The sequence below is a fragment of the Pezoporus flaviventris genome, unplaced genomic scaffold (assembly GCF_033815535.1).
Source record: "Pezoporus flaviventris isolate CSIRO_AGI_PZ_B2104156 unplaced genomic scaffold, CSIRO_AGI_Pfla_v1 ptg000083l, whole genome shotgun sequence".
Lineage (NCBI taxonomy): Eukaryota > Metazoa > Chordata > Aves > Psittaciformes > Psittacidae > Pezoporus > Pezoporus flaviventris.
The window spans coordinates 13,881,793-13,900,792 of record NW_026892631.1 but is presented as its reverse complement, the minus strand read 5'-3'; the positions used below and the strand labels follow the sequence as shown (position 1 = coordinate 13,900,792).

The following is a 19,000-nucleotide window of genomic DNA, read 5'->3' as shown; positions in this document are numbered from 1 at the left end:
TCCATGAAATTCTCTCAAGTGCCTTGAGGTCTATCAAATCTGGGAACCAGAAAACCGTAAGAGGACTGGAAGTGAGCAAACAATTACTTTCTCTTTAAATAAGATGTGGAACTTGTCTAAAATTCCAAGTGAGAGCTTGCATTCGTCTTTCCCCACATACCAATTTAAATAGCACAGTGAAGAGGCCTGATCAACCTGCAAGCATTCAACATCTTAGGTCTAGAACTGTACCACCAGGACAAGGCACAGGGAGGGTTATGGCCCAAAGGGTACAGAAAAGCTGCCAAAGTGACTATAGGTATGACATAAGACTATGCTTTTCAGAGATGTTCTAGGTAACAATTACCCTACTGAGCAAGGAAACTGTTTTGCTGGTGTTCAAATCCAGCTGGGCTCAGAAATACATGATTTTCCACATATACTTTAAATAAGCCATTCTGATTCGAAGCCATCAGATCTTCATCATTTTTTCCTCCTAAAGGAAAGCAAACTGCATTGCTTTAATCACTGGCTGAAGGTTTGAGTCAAGAAAATCAACAGTACTATTACTGGAAATCAAGATTATAACTGTGGTAAGAGCACCGCTGTATCCCAGCTCTTGCTAGGTCAGTCCCAAGTCTTGCCTAAGTTACTGCAAAATGCTGTTGATGATCTTTCTTTTCACAACTGACATTACTCAACCCAGTTCATGATACAGTACAAAGAATCCCTACATAAAAGCAACGCCAGATGCATTTGGAAACCCCTTTACTTTTGGATTATCTCTGCTAAACGGCCTACATGGGAAGGGCAAAAAGGCCATTCTGTGTATCTGTCATCTCCCTACAGTGACGTCAGAACTGAAGAGTTTGTCTCTCCACTTGAAGGACACTGACCAGTTAAACCTCTTTCAGGTCATCTGATAACATACCTGATGAATAAATATAGCAGTATTTATCTGCTCTATTTATTACAAATATTTATATATATTAATATTTATATATTAGAATAGCAGTAGCAGATAAAACAGAGCTACTGGGTGCCTGAATGATGGTAAGAACAGAAATACATATTCAAGCAGAGTATTTTGAGATTGCAGAAGCAGTATAATCTAAAAATCAAAATCCTCAAGCACAGCTGCAACATTCTTCTCTCCTCTATACCTCAGCACCATCCCGCAGTTCCAATGGGTTCATGTTGCCATATGGCATGAACCAGAACCAAGTCACTGGACATTTTCAAGTTGCAATAGATAATGGAAAACTTCATAATGAAACAATCAAAACAACAACTGGAAGCAGAAGAAGAAATCTCTCAAAAGAAACCTTAAATGTTTGCACTGTCAGGTTTCAAGGACTCTATTAAACTTTTCACCCATGCTACAAACAGCCTTTACAACAAAGAAGTTACAACGTGGAAAATATTTCCCCTTGGAAACAGCAAATTCCTACATTCAGTTTTATGTTCCTGTTTATGCAAGTCCCATTATTAAAACACTAGGCCACAGTAAGCTTAAAAAGCATGTTGGAAAGTGCATGACAGTAATTCTAGCTGGGAACTTAAGCTAGTACTTCCACTGGTATGACACAGCAAATGATTCAAGCTGACAAAGCATCCTACCATACTTAAATTTACCCCAGGTTATCCTGCACCAGTTCAGAGACTCTTAAGAATTAAGTGTGTGGCCACGTTTCAGCTTGCCAGGAAGCATAAATCATCATCAGATCAGAAGCAACACCTTTCATGGCACTCTCAGGACATCACAAATGAAGTAATTAGCAGGGAAAAAAAACAGCCTCTCTCTTTAGGTTATTCCTTTTGCTACACCCCAGAGCAGCAGCAAAAAGTTCACTGTTCCTAATTTTATGAAGTTTAGCTCTCCGGCATCTGTTACTATTACAAAACAAGTAATCCTCTTATACCTGCTGACAACTGCATAAAAATACCTTGGATTTGTGGCTGACTGTCTTACTGGGAGTTTCAGTAGGACTTTTTACTGACATAAAATAGTAAGACTTGAGGCAAACCAATTTATTGCAACATTCTGAATGGCTGGCTCCAGCAGCTACCCTTCACCCTCAGCGCACAGCCTACTATCCAGTGAAATATCCGGGACTCAGTTTTGAAGTATGCTGCCGCAATGACAATAATTGAGGCTTCTCTTCCTCATTCTCTCCTCCTTCTTCAAATTAAAATAAGATGTATTTAAAATCCAAATCTCAGATCAAAAACCTTTTATATACATTGGGAAGAAATGGTAAAAATGACAGCAGAAAAATGCTGGGGGAACTAAAAAGAACAGACTTCAGAGTACATCAATTAAACACAGTGCTTCACTGCAGAGCAGTTTCTCTGGAGAGCACCTGTAAAAGGGTTCAACAACAGTGCTGTGAAAGAGACTGTGGAAATGGACTTCTCCATTTCAAATACAGCCACAAATGCAGGAAGATGTTAGGAATCTCAACATTTCACTTTACAATTAAATGATTAATGTGAATAATCTCAAGTCTGTGGGTAACAATAGGCACTGTAAGCCCTTTTCATGCAGCTTGTCATGATCTGTGGCTACAAGTGCCTCGGCTTACTCATGAAGCACTTGCCAAGTGTCTTACAAATTACTCTCTTCAGACAAAAAGAAAGCTAGGCATAAATAAGTTTATTCAGGCTACAGAAGTCTGGCACTCCCACAGAGCAAGAGCTCTGGTCAGTACACTTCCCAACACTGAACTCTACCTACCCAAATAAACCCGCCATACTCGGCTCCTAGAAACCCTGACTCAAAACAACCCCATGAGAGATCAGACCTCCAGATTTACCACATTGGTTTTGCCAGGTATGAGGAAAAGGTAATAGGACTGGAAGAGAAAAGAGCAAAACACCTAAAGAAAGGAGCAGACCATCTGCTATGGTTCTTCCTTCACCACAGCAGCCACCAGAACAACCCTTAACCTTCCTACAGTGACGCACGGTGACGCCACGCATGGTTATGTGAACTCAGCTCTGCATCTGAGCTTTTAAAGTTTAGTGGGCTGTCAAAACATCTACAAACAATGTGAGCAGTAAATAGGAGGGGGGAACGGTTCAGCTTTTTCTTCTCCCTCTGAAACCAGTGAGGGATAAAAGCGCTTCTCCAGCCTCTACAAATCTTGTCAACCTCCATGAGCCCAAGGTAGCCACCAAATGATCTTTAAGACATCTAAGACAACAGGATTACCAGGGTAAAGGCACTGCTGTTGCCACATTCCCCTCCTACGTTATTAGGTTAACATAGTAATATTAGGTTTGATGATACAAATACATGTGTTTCAAATTAAAACAGATTCTTTCTTTTTTATTTTTATGCGCTTCCCTACGTGCAAGAGGTTTAACAGACATTTATATTCACCACATCTGCACCCAAAAGCTTTTTGCAATGTAAACTGAACTTCATAGGTCCTTCATGTTGTATTAGTTACACACAGGCTATGGTCACATATATTTGCGAGCAAAGCTGTTGCTAGGAGAAACAACATCTGAATTTTATGCCATAGACAAGCACAAGAAATGAAAATGGTATGAAAGAAGAATACATTTGGAAATTAAGCAGGCAGTTACCAGAGTTGGAGTTTTGCCAGGCCATCTGTATATATTTATGCATATCAAAATAGAACAGGTCCAGGTACAAAACTCAAGAGGCCACTTTTCTAATGCAATGCCTTCACACATGCTACACAGTGGTACAGAGCCCTTCTTACCACCCACACTGTCGCTCTCTCCAAGGTCTCCCCAGATATGCTCAAATACACGTCCAGCCTCGTGTTTCTGCATGTCCCTGGGTCACAATCTTAACTGACTGTCCTGGGTTTTTATATACAGAGTGAAAAGTCTTACAAATTCTTTTACCACCTTATTCTTTTTCCTAATATTAAGACTAAACAGGTACCTGCATATGCCTTTTGGATCTAAACGGGTATGATAAGCAAGGTGGACCAAACATCACCTAAAGGAAAGGATGCAGCTTCATACACAGTCTGCCACTGACAGATTAACAGGCAGCTCCAGAAGCAGCACAAGTAAAGCCCAGTTTCCCAAAAATTTGTTGTCCAACTGCCCCATCCCTGGCAGCGTCCAAGGCCATGCTGGACAGAGCCTTGACAGGGTCTAGGGTGAGGTGTCCCTGCCTGTGGCAGGGGGCTGGGACTGAATGATCTTAAGGTCCTTTCCAACCCAAACTATTCTATGATTCTATGCCTGAAATCTGGTCAGTCACATACAGATTCACAATGAAGCAAATCAGAAGTGTGGGAGGGACGACAGAAAGAAGAGCTGTTAAGCAAGTAGCTTCATCCCGACAGGAAAGTATGCTTCTAACACTGTCACATTTACCTACATTGATAATACCCAAGCCACCAAATTACATTAAAATGGTGTTCAGTGGCCCACCCTTAACACCACACTGGAACATAACTGACGCCTAAATTAACCAAAACCACTTATTCTTAATTTCCCCCTCCAATTTCTGGCAAGCAGACTCAAGACATTACAGTCACAGAAAAGTACACATGCTTGTAACTTTGTCTGAAAACAAATTAAAATGAAAAACCTCCGATAAATTCCTCCTTTCTGCCACCAAAAAAAAAAAACCACATCCACAAGCACTCCTGCCATCGTCCTAAGGGTTCAACCTTCCAGAACCACAGCAGTGCTGCCCTTGCTCTTACAACACCCCTTCTATTTATAGTTCCACATAAGTGAGACGTTGTAATAAAGCTATTAATCTTTCTTCTCCCCCTTTACTTCAATTACAGACCTGAGGTGAATATCTAAACTAGTTTAAACTATTAGAGTCCTTAAACAGGGACAACTCCGTACTTTTTAGAACTATAACATTCAAAAAACAAGCTTTCCAGTTATGTCAAAAGAAGTAACACCACTGGCACGACCCTGTAAAGTAAATACCTGTGAAATGACACAATGAAAGTACTTACAAGAACAAACCGAAACAAACCGCAGGCACTGCTGTCTTGTTAAATCTTAAAGACTTTCATTTTCTACCTTGCAATAACACTAAAAAGTGCCCTCCTTTACAGAGCAGCAGTGAGACAGCATCTCTCCTCCTCCAGTCTGCTCAGGAAAGAGAATCTCCAAGCTGCCCCATTCAGTTCTAATTCAAGTTCAGCTGTGAATGAAGCTGCTCTGATTTGACTTCAGCTTGCACTAGTGAAGCTGCTGACCCTCTTAGAGCCCCTTCTTAATTCTTTATTAGCTTTAAAACTGAGGCACAACCAGCAAAGTGTGAAGTTGACCCACTGATATTTTTAGTATTAGTCTCTACCCTGCTCTTTACATATATTAATAACAGAAGGTACAGCTGTGCACTGAGCCAAAACTTCCCCATAGCTCTCCACCACGGTATTAATAAACTTCAGAGGAACCCCACTGCTAAGCTTTCATCCAAATGAACACTGGTCTTTTTATTCCTTTACCAACCTGTTTTCAGTTTATGATAATCCTTTGTTCTCACCCTACACTTAGTTTTCTTCTCTGAAGGAACTTTGCAGAAGGCACTTTTGCAGTCTAAAGGACACTAACCAGCCAACTAAGCAGAAAGAAAAGGCCAAGAAATCTACTTCAGTGACACTTTATTCACATACTAAAGCCATATCCTGCATAGGACTGTTCTCTTAAACTGGGGCCATAAGCAGTAGTTCAACAAACATGTTAAAGCTGGTACTGTCACCAAAAGATGCAGTTTCCTTCCTCTTTCCCTTTGTTATCTGTACCCACCTTCTTCTTTCACCACACCCACAAAATGAATTGGGTTAGGGACTGCGTTTTGTGCCTCCCAGCAAAAGGGGGCAGGCAGTTTTAGCGTGGATCAGGGACATGATCCACATCACCACACAATCATAAAATATTTGGCCAATAAAACTGATCCAGCAGTGACAGAATGAGCCTGAAAGCCTGGGACTGGCTTTTTGCAGTGGCACTCCCTGCTTGACATGCCCTTGGGCACAGAAAAGGACAAAACCCATCAAAACACGCACAAAACCCCAGCAGCCTCATACGCAGATTTGCTCGCTGGTGTCATGGAACATTTTTAGGAATGCAAACGTATTATCCTTATTTATTCCAGTAAGTGCATATACAAATGGCTGGACTATTAACTCCACTGTGCTGACTGCAACAGCAGTGCAATTACATGCCTACACAATCACACATTTGACATGTCATCTGAAGCATTAGAGTTTATATTCCACTATCATAAACACAAGCAGATTACATATCTTCAAGCTGTATTTTGGCCCAGTTCACACTGGAAAGTTACACCACTAAGCTGATATTCCGTACAGGATTTACTAACTACCCTGTCTAATTAAGGTTGCACAACTCCTCCATTTTCAAGATCCTGTTTTCAGAGGCTTAAACCCTTGCCAAAGTAACCTTTGGCAAGAGTTCTCTGTCCCTCAAACACACTCGACAGAGAAAGGAAAAGTGATATGTTCATCTGTTTGAGTTTCATTCTGAAGAAGTCATTTCCCAGAACAAAATGACACAGAAAATAGGGTATATCCACATCAAAATATTTTTTTTTTTTCCTCCAGTTCTCTGGAAAACCTGTAAAATTTCTATGCTTTAGAACAGTTACATAAAATGACAATGAAAAATTGCATCTCTGACATAAAGGCATCATCTCCAACACGTTCCAATACAGACACAAACACACTGTTGAAGTGGAAAAAAAACTCCTCCTTCATACACTCAGCAAAGAATTGGTGGACAAAGAATTTAACTCCCTAAGATTCTGCTTCTCCAAATCAGAGCCAGACAAAAGCTTTCCTGTAATTATTTCATCTGTCTCCTAAAAGCCTACCGTCAAGAAAAAGACCAAGAAAAGGAATGGAGACACATCTCTCAGATATTCTTAGTCATATCCTTTCAGGCACTCAACCTGAAAGATGACTAGAGTGAGTAGATACACTAAAAACAAAGACCCAGAAGAACCAGGAGGGATCCTAAAAATAGCAAACTCAGCCAGAAGCAGGAATAGAACCCAGAATTCCCTAAACTTTGTCTTCCTTTGGCTCTTAGCACATCCCACAGCTATTCCTGGACTTAAAAGTAAATATTACACCTTTCTGTATAGGTTTTCCTCATTAACTTCATCTTTTCTATTCTCAGGCAGATGTAACACATTTGGCATGCTTGCAGTAGGTTCTGTATTATCCAGAGGAGGTGAAAATTAAAGGACCTAAATAGCAACAAACGACAAACCTGTCACTAATACAAACCCAGCAGTGTGTGCTTCTACTCAAAGGTTAGTGCCAGGAGGCAGCAGCTTCCTAAAACTAAAATTCAGAGAACATTTCAATAACTATAAATGATCATTCCAAAAGACGAGCTAAATGAAACAACAGAAAATGGAAGATAAGCTTTACTGCTTCTGACACGTCGCTGACACTACATGAGCTACAAAGAAGTATGGTAAAGCCTGTAACTCCTGCTCCAAAAAGGAGAGATGAGAATTTCCTGGTGTGATTTTATGTATTATTAGAAACAGGACAAGGGTCACTGTATAGCCCTCCCTACAAACAGACACGACTTGCACAAAGAAGTTGACAGCAAGTTCACTGTACTCCTCACCTCCTCTTACGCAAAGGCACAATGAGCCTTTGCTCTCAGGCCATAGTCAAAACAGCTCCAATGGCCCCAGTTCATTCAACTCTGACCTTTTCTTATCAAGACAGCTCACAAATTCCACACAAATTTCCTCTCACAAACAGTAAAAAATAAATTCAGAGATCCTTGCTTGAGCTCTGCATAAACTACACATAAATCATACACATCAGAGAACGCTGCATTGAAGCCAGGGATTACCTAGAAACCCAACACATAGCCATAGCATAAACCAGAAGTTCTGTGTGGTATGCTGCTATCCAAATCTATTGAGTCCCACCAGGTATTTTTGCATGTTCGAAGAAAACACAAAACCAGAACAATTTTGTTTCTCCGTTTCACATACTGCCTGACCTCAAAACCACGAATTGTTTCCAACCCCGCTTCCTGTCCAGTCCTCAGAATAGTGACCAGTCCCAAAACCAAGATACTGCCAGTTAAACATCACACTGTAGGAACAGAGGAGGGCAGAAAACACTGGCAGGGTTAGAGGCATAGAGAGATCTGAAACAACACCTCCTGCCTTATTTGGGGCAACAAATTTATCCCATCTGCTGCTCTCCAGCTTCTGCTGCGCTTCCTACCCAAGGAGAGGGGCTGACTTGTCATGAGAAGCAGTGCAGACAGCACAGCTGTGTGCACTGAGGAAGTGTTGTCTCAGCAGCTCCACCTGTATCTCTGAGAGCTCTGGAAGACAATATGATTCACACTCTTAGAAGAACAGAAGAGTTAAGGATGTCTGAGGCAGTGAAACAAAGATGATTTTAAATTAGAGGGGAAAAAAAGAAGTATGACTGCTGAAAAAGTTACAGAGTGGTCACTACTTAATCATCCATACAGATCTGCCAATAATGTTGAATCACTTGAGGGGAGCAAAGGGAGGACACAACTAAAAATTCAAGTATCAATTTTAGTGTACTTTGCTAAATAACAGAGAAGGAAGAAAGGGAAATTGCCCTCACTTGACAAAACTGGATGATTCCTACAGACTCTTTAAATGTCACCTTCCCTGCTGGCACAGAACAGTAGCAGGCAAAGCCATAGGATTTGTTCAGTTTATTAGGCGCTGCATCATTACACCAGTAAGCATACTCACAGCACTAAGACTCTGCATGTGGTAACAGTTATTACTCTTCCTTTCATCAGCCCACAGCCCACCAACCTGTCCAACGTTACTGCAAGACTGTGTGCGTTGGCAAGAGGCTGAAACAGGTGGTTTTGTTGAGTCGTCCTCTTTACTGCTAGGGCATGAAATACTCTTGAGCACAACTCTCAAGGAAACCCCTTCCCAAGATACACATGGCCCTGTTGGCCACATGGAACACTTCTCTCCTCCTGTGCTCTGACCATCAGAACAACACTGATGGTTGCTGCAGACAAGAGGACATTCCCCCTTTGCCAGGTCCTCCCTGTCCCCAGCCAGAGGTGGAGGCTGGGCACACACCACTGAGCTGTGTGGAGCAGGGTGAAGCACCAGATTAACATCATGAGTGCCAGGACTGCATTACTTAACCGATGACTCCGACGTCCTAGAGTCTTTTAGTTGCAATACTTCAACACTACCACACTAATGTTAACTTCTGCACTTAGCAGGAAAAGACTTTGAGACAGTTTGTCTAAGTGTATTTACACAAAGCAAGCTGTTCTCTAGCAGTCCTACTCTTAGCAGTTTTATTAGATACAGGTATATTAAACTTTAGTCTGCAAGTTACTTGCCCAGAGATGTTCTAATCTAGAAGACTGTTGTTTTAAACCTAGCTTTGCAGGTGAGCAGAAGGTCATCCGATATTTACCACAGATAAACAGACATGCTCCATCTCCCCGCCATTACATCTACTGCACTGTTTTGTGGTTTCTGGTTTACTTGTATGTTAAATGACAAATCGTAACCTAGGGGGGAAAGGTATTTGCCAACAGAGGATCATGCACTCTCAAGTTTGGGTTTTTTAGAACGCATCTTTCAAAAAATGCAGGCAAATATTCCGAAGTGTGATTTAAAGGTGCCTTTCAAATCACACTGCTATGCAGGTTCCGAGTTCCTAACTGAACAGCTCCTCCAGTGACAGCAATACACAATAAGCTTCAAAAGAAGAAAAAGGCTTAGAAGAGTTAGAAGGCCTTTCTGAAAGCATATAAAAATATCGTTGCTAGACTACCTAAACATGCTTCACAAAAAGACACTCAGTTTTCCTTTTCATAAGCATTACAGACTTCAAGAGAACAACACAGATATTGATCATAGCCTGCCCTTTAAAAATCAAAGGCAACCAATTATACCCCGGTTCCCTCTCATACTTGCGTCTTACAAAGAAAGAGATCAGGGAAAGGAAAGCATCCTTTGCAATTTCTCTTCCCATTCCCTCCTTTATTTTGCTTATCCAGTCATACACTCTTTTTACGTAACACCAAGTGCATCTGCAAACAGAAACACCTCGTTCAAACAGCACAGATTAGAGCTGCTGAGACAGACCATGTCATTTCTGTAACAAATCCCCTAGGATCCTAGTACGGAAATACACGTTTATGTGGTGATGGAGAGGAGAAGGGCAGACCTAATTCATGAGTTTTTCTCATCTCTTCCAGCTTTATTCACAAAATTCACCCACAATTTCACAACAGCAGCAAAGCCCAGAAGGAGAACGTAGCACTCACCAGGTTTCCTTCATTCGGTGTTGGGTTCTCACCTACACATTACACACAAAGTTACAGGGGAAAAATAAAAGCCTGCCCTGAATCTACGTTGCAGGCTGAGTTTAAGTCCCTAATTACAAACGGTTATGTCACTTCTCACCCAACAGATGACCCAAGCTCAGAAGAGGAAAAGGTAAATAAGTTAAAAACCTGCACTACACCTTCAACACAACTGAAGCAGAACACTACCTCTCGTTAAGACAAGTAAACTTATTTGGCTGGTTACCCTCTCAATCACGGAATAAAATGAAGAGGAAATCCGACTCATCAACTGCTCTGCTACTAAAAGAAAGTGCAAAGCCTTAACCTGCTCAATGAACCCATACGTTCCTACTATCTTGTATTTCCTTTTGCAGAGATGGAACATACCGAAGTCTGTCTTTGACTTTGTTTTTGGAATTGAACACGGAATAATTCTGGAGCACTGTCTCCGAGATGTATGATTGCAAGTCTTAGATACCAACTCTACGGGAGCAGCGTATCAGTTCTGATTTAGTTATACTCCATAGAGAGGGGACCTAGTGATAGTCTTTTACAAATCTATCAGTCTGGAAACAAATACATATATTACTCTGCCTACGTATGTTGAAGTCATAAAGATAGGCTTTCCAGGCTTGTTCTGCATATGGTGCTGAGCACTGAGGAGGGTAAAGAAAGAATGGACAAAAGAAACCAAGCTATTCTTTCTATTTTGTAGCTTTCAGTATAAAACATGTTAACATCTGCATATCAAATAGAATATATTTAAACTGACTTCATATAAGTGTCTGCTTAAAATCCTCCCCAGAACAAAAGCCATGCTTTATAGGGAAAAGCAAAAAGAAGGGCCTCCTTACCCATACACCATCCCAGCAAACACTTGTGTAGCTGTTTGTAAATGATACTTCAAACAAAACGTACTAAGACATTTCAAGACTGCAAAACAAATGATTTCCAATTGTCAAGGTACATCAGCAACGCCAATCAACAAATGCTTCAGGAAGACTCTAGAAGGTATGCAAATCATGCTAAGACCACTTTCCAAGCAGTAGGCAAAAGAAACCACACAGTTCTGCAGGCAGCAGTAAAACTATCCCAAGGAAACTGCTTTCAAAGATTGACAACCATATCGTCATGGGACAATGGCTTGAATTTTAACTACCACGTTCAACACACCCAGTCAGTCCCCAGGGTCATATGCTGCAGGACTTTAACATCACCATTAAGCCCATGGACTTTCCCATTTCCAATCAGTAATACACAAGATACCTTGAAAGTCAATCCTTCTTTCTGGAAGGCCTTCGTGCTTTAAGGCATACTTTTCAAAGTATCCCTGCCACTGCAAATACTATGTGGACTTCTTTTGACGAGCAAATACAAACATAGGAAAAGATTTTTAGAACAGCATTATCTGGGAAAGCTTGAGCTGTACCAAGCAAGGCAATTTTGAAGCAGTGCAACATTGCAACAGTTCTAGCCCGAGACACCGGTACCTAGCTTGCTGCTGTTGCCATCATCTCCTTAAGAAGAACTGGAAGCTCACCTAGAGTATCCACAGAAACACTGTGCATCTGGGAAAGGCACACGACAGGGTACCAAAAGGCACATTATCACAGACGCTTCAGCTCTTGTAGCCTAGCAAAAAGAGTGCTCCATGTGCATCAACACTGACTTTCTGACTAATGAGGAGTCTGACCAGACTCCAGAGCTGTATGCTGCCATTCCTTTTTTTTCCTTGTTTACATGGCAAGACCTGCGGATGCAGCCTGGGCAGAAGAGAGGGAAAGAATTTTAGGAGGGCTGTTCATACTTTGCACTCAACGGATTCACCTCCACCCCTTTCCAAGGTTTAAGCACGTACAAAGAATCGATGGCTGTTTCCTTGCACGAAGTGCAGCAGCCAGGATGAAAATCAGTGCATCTGAGGGCAAGACTAGAGCCTTCCTCAGTATTTCAGTTCAGTCCATCACCATGATGAGCCTATGAATACTAACAAGCAAAGGTAAGTCCAGTAATAACTGCCAAGCAAGCATGCAGAGGGGAAAAACCCTACAGATTCTGTAATTAGCTCTGCTAACAGCAAACAAAGAGCCATACAGTCGAGAAACATTGCACAGCGCTATTTGTACGAAAGAGGTTCCCTCTTGTTCCCCTACATTATGAAGAAGCAGCAGCAAAGTCAGTGCAAGGAATAGAAGACCTACCCTTCTGACACGAGCTTCACGTCAAACTTGTTAGCCTTGTGCCCTGATAGTTTCAAGTGGAGACGATTAAGAGATGCACAGACTTAAAGAGAAGTTTGGCTCTACCACCTACATTCACAGTACAAGTCAAGTCTCTTCTGAAGAGATGCACCTTTTCATGTAACACTAAAATAGAGACACGTTAAGAACAGAAGTATTTCTGTACGAAGACTTTCAGTACCCTCAGCATCTCAAACCAGAAATACAATGCATCTATATAAAAAACCTAGAAGAAAAACATCCCACACACCCACTATATTTAGATAACCCCCTGCACATCCCCATACGACAACATCTGTGCTTCAGCGCTTATTTACACCTTTATATTTGTACATTTGAAATTATTAAGACATTCTTACCTGTATATCCTGCCCACCAGCCCCAGGAAGCCACCATAGCTAAAAGCCACTTAAATAATACTCCTTCGATATACCAGAAGCTTTGACTATCCAACACTCGGAGAGGCTGCAGCATAATTAAATACAAGACGTAGGACGGAATAGCAACCAGGTTATTGGCGACCATAAAAGCGAACCTGAGGAGTGCTTTCAGGCAGACACAGCCCACCCGCTGGGCCTGCTCTAGAGTCACGGCCATTCTCTACACAGCGGAGGGCGCGGGACCGTCCTGCAGGGAAAGAGAGAACGAAGCTCAGGTAGCGCTGTCCGAGCGCGGCGCGGCGCGGCTGACCCCAGCCCGCCCCCGGGACCTGCCTCTGACCGGTCAGGGAGGCTGCTGCCCCCGCTGCAGGAGGGCACGGAGGACGCGGCTCGACCCTCCCGCCGGCGCCGCAGCGGCGGCCGCGTCCCCCCCCCCTTCCCTCAGCGGGCCCCGGGGAACCCCGTCGGCAGCTCGCCTCAGGGGGACACGCGCGGTCCCCGCCGGCCTCCATCTTCCCCCCCCCCCCCCCGGAAAAGGTCGCTGGCGTTACGGAGCTGCCGGCGGCCTCATACCTCATACCCCACCCCGGAGGAGCTGACAGGAGCCGGGGCCCGCGGGCAGCGCTGAGGGGAGCGGGCCCGGCGGCGGGAACTCACCTCCGGCAGGGCGGCGGGGCTGGGGGAGCTGGGTCCGGCGGTGGCGGCAGCCCCGGCCGGCGGCGGCTCATGGACCTGGAGGAGGCGGCGGCGGACCCGGAGGTGCGTGGCCCGGCTCCGGCAGCGCTACTCGCCCTGCGGCTCCCTGCGGAGAGACACGGGGGGGGGGGGGGGGGGGGGGGGCGGGCGGCGTGAGCGCGGGGGCCGGCGGGCGGGGAGGCGGGAGCGCCGGGCCGGGCGGGCAGGCGCAGACCGCGGGTTCACCTCAGTTCTCCCGCTCCGGCGGCCGGGGGGGGCTGGGCCTGGAACCCCCTTCCCTTTCCCCTCCCTGCCTGCTCCGCACCGCGCCAAGCGCCGGCCCCGCAAGGACGGTGGGGGGGGAAGGACCCTGCACCTGCCGGGGGGCGAGGGCCCGGCCCGCGCAGGGTCCGTACCTCAGCGCCGCCGCCTCAGTGCCCGCCGCGGGCCGCCGGCGCTCCATGCCGGCCGCTGGGGCCGCGCTCCCCGCCCCCGCCGGCTGCGTGTCCGCCGTGACCGCCCTCCCGCCACCGCCGGGGAGCGGGGCCGGCGCTGCAGTGAGCGCCGCCCCCCGTCCCCTCACACAGACACAGCAGCGCCGAGAGGGCCCCGCCGCCCCTGGCGGCGTCTCCCGAGGCGGCCCCGCGCCGCGGAGGGGCAGAAGCAGGGGGTGCCCCTGCGGGGCTCCCCCCTGGCGCTGCTGCCGCCGTCCGGCGGGGCGAGAGCGGGAAGCGGCCCGGCCCCATTCTCCCCCGCCTATCGCCTTGGCGACCTACTGCTTTGATCCCCCTTGGCCGCTGCTTGGTTAAAGCTGGGCACAGGGTTCCCCAGAAAGACCGTTCTGGCCCAGAGCGCAACAACGCGTTTTGTCCCTGGGGGTGTGCGTCCCTTCCACGTGCTTTTTATAGATAACTTAGGGCTTTCTTCCTTCCCTCTCCTGCAGCCACAAACCCCATCATCTGCTTCCAGCGACAGTTAACTCGGGCCCAGCAGCAGCCGAGGAGTCAGACTCGCAGCCCCCTCCCGAGAACCTGCACCCCACAAACCCCAGCAAGCAGGGTTCTGTGTAAGTAAATCGTCCCTTGTGGTGATGCTGTTGCCTTTCCACTGTGCCTGCCTGACACAAGTCACCCCCATAACCCCCGTGCCTGCCTGACACAAGTCACCCCCATAACCCCTGTACAGGCCTTGGAAGAGCACTGTCAGAACTCCTTCAGCCCTCTTCTGTCTGACCCAGCCCTGTTTCCTCGGCTTACTTCAACTCTTCCAATACCTACAGCTGGGCAGAATGGCAAGTGATTTTAGCTCTGTTTGGGTTCTTAAGGAATAGAAGCAGGTGAAAACCCCTACACCTTAAGAAGGAGACATGCCAGAAGGTCTTTTGTGCTGAAAAAGGAGAGAGTTTTCAGATGGCAATACTTCAGCCTGAAAACCGTATCGCTTTCACATACAAACACCACCATGCGTAGAGCTAGCCCACTGTTTCCTAGACAATGAGGCTTTAGAGACGCCTTGTACCATCAACTAAACTAAATCCAAACCTCCATTCTAGGCAGCAAAGAAAGTTGTTACTGCAGATAAATTTCATTTGAGACTCTAAAAAGATGCAAACAACCAAATAATGCCCTCATGTTCTATTTGAGCAAAACAAAACAAAACTGCTGACCTCCTGCACAGAAAGAATGCATCTTGCCTAAGTGTTTCCAAGTCTGGGTGGTTTTCTATGTTGTTTTCATTACTAGGTTAAATCTGACAGTTGCACTCTAATCACTATGAAGTCAGCTTGAGTTGTTCTGAAGTACTACCAGCTTCAGTAAGCCTCGGGTGGGTATCTTTTATCTTATGCAAACAACTCTGGGCATACCCTTGAACTTACTCGCAGCAGAACTTTGCTCCAGCATCCTCAGGTAGAGAAAGGATAATTTTTAGGCCATAATTGAAGTTACATTTTCACTTTAACAATCCAACAGCAAAAAAAAAAAAAAAGCCTTTTTTTAATGATTCCAAGATGAAAACCATGAATTATAATAAATTTTTGTATAATTTGTTATCTTAATTATATTCACACACTGTACAATTTGGAGTAACGTTCTCAAGTCTGATGCATCAAACTGAGGGACAGCAGAAATTACATCAGATAACTGATGAATTAGGCAATTTATACTGCAGAAAGGGACTGCACGTGGGGAAGCAGGCACTACAAAGCATTCTTTGTCACAGTGACTGCCGTAAAGCTTAGGAAGCTGTGGTTTAGTGTTTGCTGAATGAGCTCCTAGGAAAGACCCACCCCTCTTCCTCATTTCCTGGCCTTTCCATGGACAACCCAAGTTGTGGAAGTGTGTACAATGAAATACCCCTCATGGATCTTCAGAGGCCTGCTGTCTGTCATCCAGCCCGAGGCTCTGAGGGATCCTCTCTAGTATAAAGTAACACACATGTATATGTGCCATTACTGCAAACAAAAAGAAGGAAGCAACTAAGCAGTAGAAACTTGTTTCATTTGGTCAATAACGCTGAAGCTCAGAAGTTTCACAACTGGGTCTTGGTTTTGACTTAAGAATAAAAAGTGTTTCTCATTTCTGGAAGCAATTCCTCCCAATCTCTGAACTTTATAAGCTTTCTCTGTATACCATTTGTCATTTTACTATTAGAAATGCAAAACAGGCAAAAGATTAATAAACTCTCAACTTGTGGCCCCTTTTAAGCATTTCTTTGAAGTTTACATGTTTTTTGATGGAATACCCCCCTGTACCTATGTCTTCTCAGCGTCACCTAAATACTAACAGGGATGTCACTACTGATCATTGTACAAATACATTTTAATGTGCTTATTAACTGGCAGATACAGATACTGCTACCATTGTAGTGTCAGGTGATTGACTGAAGTCAAGGGTTGCTGGAGCAGAGAATTAAATTCTGGAGAGGAATTCTCCCACTCACCTCCAAAAAAAACCCACAACCAAAACCACAGGAAAATAAGGTTATTCCTGCCTGTAAGAAGGAAAAACATGCTATTACTGAGGTGGGGATGTAACAGAGTCATAAACAAACACACGTGTTACATTCAGTTACTTTAAAAAGCTATGCTGAACAGCACACAGTTTGCTGCAAGGGAGCTGCACAGTCTGGAAGATTCTTAACTCACACAGGCTGGATTTGATCCCTGGATCTGGCTGCAAGATTCAAGCCACGTTTTGGTCGTAAACCCCTTGAGAGACTTCAGAAGATCTTGGGTTGTGTCACTGGGCACACTTCAAGACAGGATGAGCGACTGGCATTCTCATACGGTACCAGTTCACAGTGGCAGGTATGTGCATTCCGACTGTGCTGCAGCATTAGAGCAGCCTGCGAGCATAGCTGCGAGGCAGGAATGCACTGCAGGCATTCAAGTAGTGCACAAGTCACAGAGGCATGGATAACCATAATGAAATCCAGGTCCAAAGCTGTAAACACCAAACCAACTGAGAGCTTTGTTTCTGGAATTCAGAAACAGCAAGTTTTGGAAGGCTTTTGAACCTCTGTCTGGGGCAAAGACTGGAAAGTAAAAAGCTGCTCATTCGTCCTGACAGATTCAGTCAGTTCTCTCTGCTTGCTTTCCTTGTAGCAAACTGAAGTCACGGATGCCATATGGTCAGAGAAAAGAAAAAGGATTAGGAAGATACATCATGTGCTGATGACACCAAAACCAGAAGTACCTTTAAAAAACCATAAAGGCTTGTCATGCAGAAAATAGAGACAAGAAAATAGCCTGAGAAATCTCAGATATTCTGGAGAGCAGAAAACAAACTACTGTTGCTAACCTCTCAGAAAGAAAAGATGTAAGCAGACAAACTGCCATGAGGAACTACAAAGATGGGAGCATGTGCAGAGCACAGGCTGCTGGAAGATGTATAACATGAATCAGGGCATATACTCAAGGGACCATAAATCGGGAAAGCATCGCAAGTGAATTGTTAGCATTAGATTTGGAAAAAGAACAGGTTAAAGAAGCACCAAGAAGAACCTAACAACTGTGTTTTCTACAGGCTGCAATAAAGAAAGAAAAGAATCACAGAATGGTTAGGGTTGGAAAGGACCTTAAGATCGTCCAGTTTCAACCCCCTGCCATGGGCAGGGATGCCTCACACTAGATCATGCCCCCCAAGGCTTTGTCCAGCCTGGCTTTGAACACTGCCAAGGATGGGGCATTTACAAAAAAAAAAAAGGGAGCAAGTTGTGGGCCTGTAAACCCAATCATTTTTAACCTCCAATTCTGAGCTGCTTTACAGAGTGTCAGATACCCTGGTGTGGAGGATTTTTGCACTGCTGTCTTGAGAACATTAAACACTGCATTCATTTTCGTAACAAGTTAATCCTTCCAGATATGCTCTAACAGTAGCTTCCGTTACATCCTCCATATGAGAGGCAAAATCCCCTCTATTCTCCAAGTAAGTTCTTCGCTATAAAGGATGGAATCGGTCACTCCATCTCTACCAGCTGTACCTCTGGAGAAACACAGGAAACATGCTTGTTAACGTCCTTTAATCTTCAGTGCCAAGCTGCTCCTGCATCCTCTCTTACTCATCCACCAGCAGACCACACTTCTTAAAACTTTACTTTCAGTAATCTCTCAAATAGAGGAGTTTCTTTTGAAGACTCACATCTATGTATCCCACACAGAATGCAAATCCTGGGCCATTTTCCGATTTTTCTCTGGGAAGTAACTTACCAGACTATTTGACCTTCCGGTCAAAGATGCTTTTGTTTGCATCCTAGTTCCTTTAAGGACACTTCAGGGTAACATGAAAATGGAAGTAAAATGTGCCACTGGCTTCAGTCCTTGCTGCATTCCTGTATTTATGTAAAAAAGGCTTTAACTGTCCTGACACAGAGCTCAGCTCCCTTCACTTGCCCCCCTCTCCAGAGCCATACGCAGTATCCCTCACCAAGATGAGCCAGCTGCAGACAAGTCAGCCTTGCCAGTTCCTAGGGTTCTAGCATAGAGAGTCGTCATTCGTACTCACTTTCTCTTAAGATTTTAAGTTCTTGGATCAGAACCTAAGTTTTATTCACATTAAAAGTTACAGGCCTCAGAGAAAATGGGTCACCAGTGGGACCAAAAATAAACGCATACTTCCCCCTGCTCTACCAGCTTGAGCTGACAGCAGGTATCAGACATAGTTAGTTCTGACAAGACTGCAGGGTGCAAGGTTAAGGCCTTGAGTTGTTTTAGGGCCATTTTTCATCCTGGGAGGACGTGGCAAAGAACATTTCCCGGGTTTCAGCAAAACAAAGGAAGGCGAGCCACAGCCCAGGAGGCCAGATGACATGGAAGACACAGCTACGCTACGTCAGTACAAGTGCACATTATCAAGTGTGATGCTGGGGAAGAGAGAAGACCACTCACATCTAATGCTG

General features: G+C 44.6%; 2 protein-coding genes across 2 annotated transcripts in view; both read right to left on the bottom strand.

Moving 5' to 3' along the window:
• Nucleotides 1-13,145, bottom strand: part of LPGAT1 (lysophosphatidylglycerol acyltransferase 1) — a 56,696-nt gene extending 43,551 nt beyond the window's left edge. The window contains exon 1 of the mRNA XM_061475455.1: nt 12,908-13,145. Within this exon, the coding sequence (XP_061331439.1) occupies nt 12,908-13,145 (238 nt within the window). The remainder of the gene's footprint in view (nt 1-12,907) is intronic.
• A 487-nt stretch (nt 13,146-13,632) lies between these two features.
• The window catches only part of INTS7 (integrator complex subunit 7), a 45,666-nt gene continuing 40,298 nt past the window's right edge, over nt 13,633-19,000 (bottom strand). The window contains exon 21 of the transcript XR_009747243.1: nt 13,633-13,730. The gene's annotated coding sequence lies outside the window, so the exon portion shown is untranslated. The remainder of the gene's footprint in view (nt 13,731-19,000) is intronic.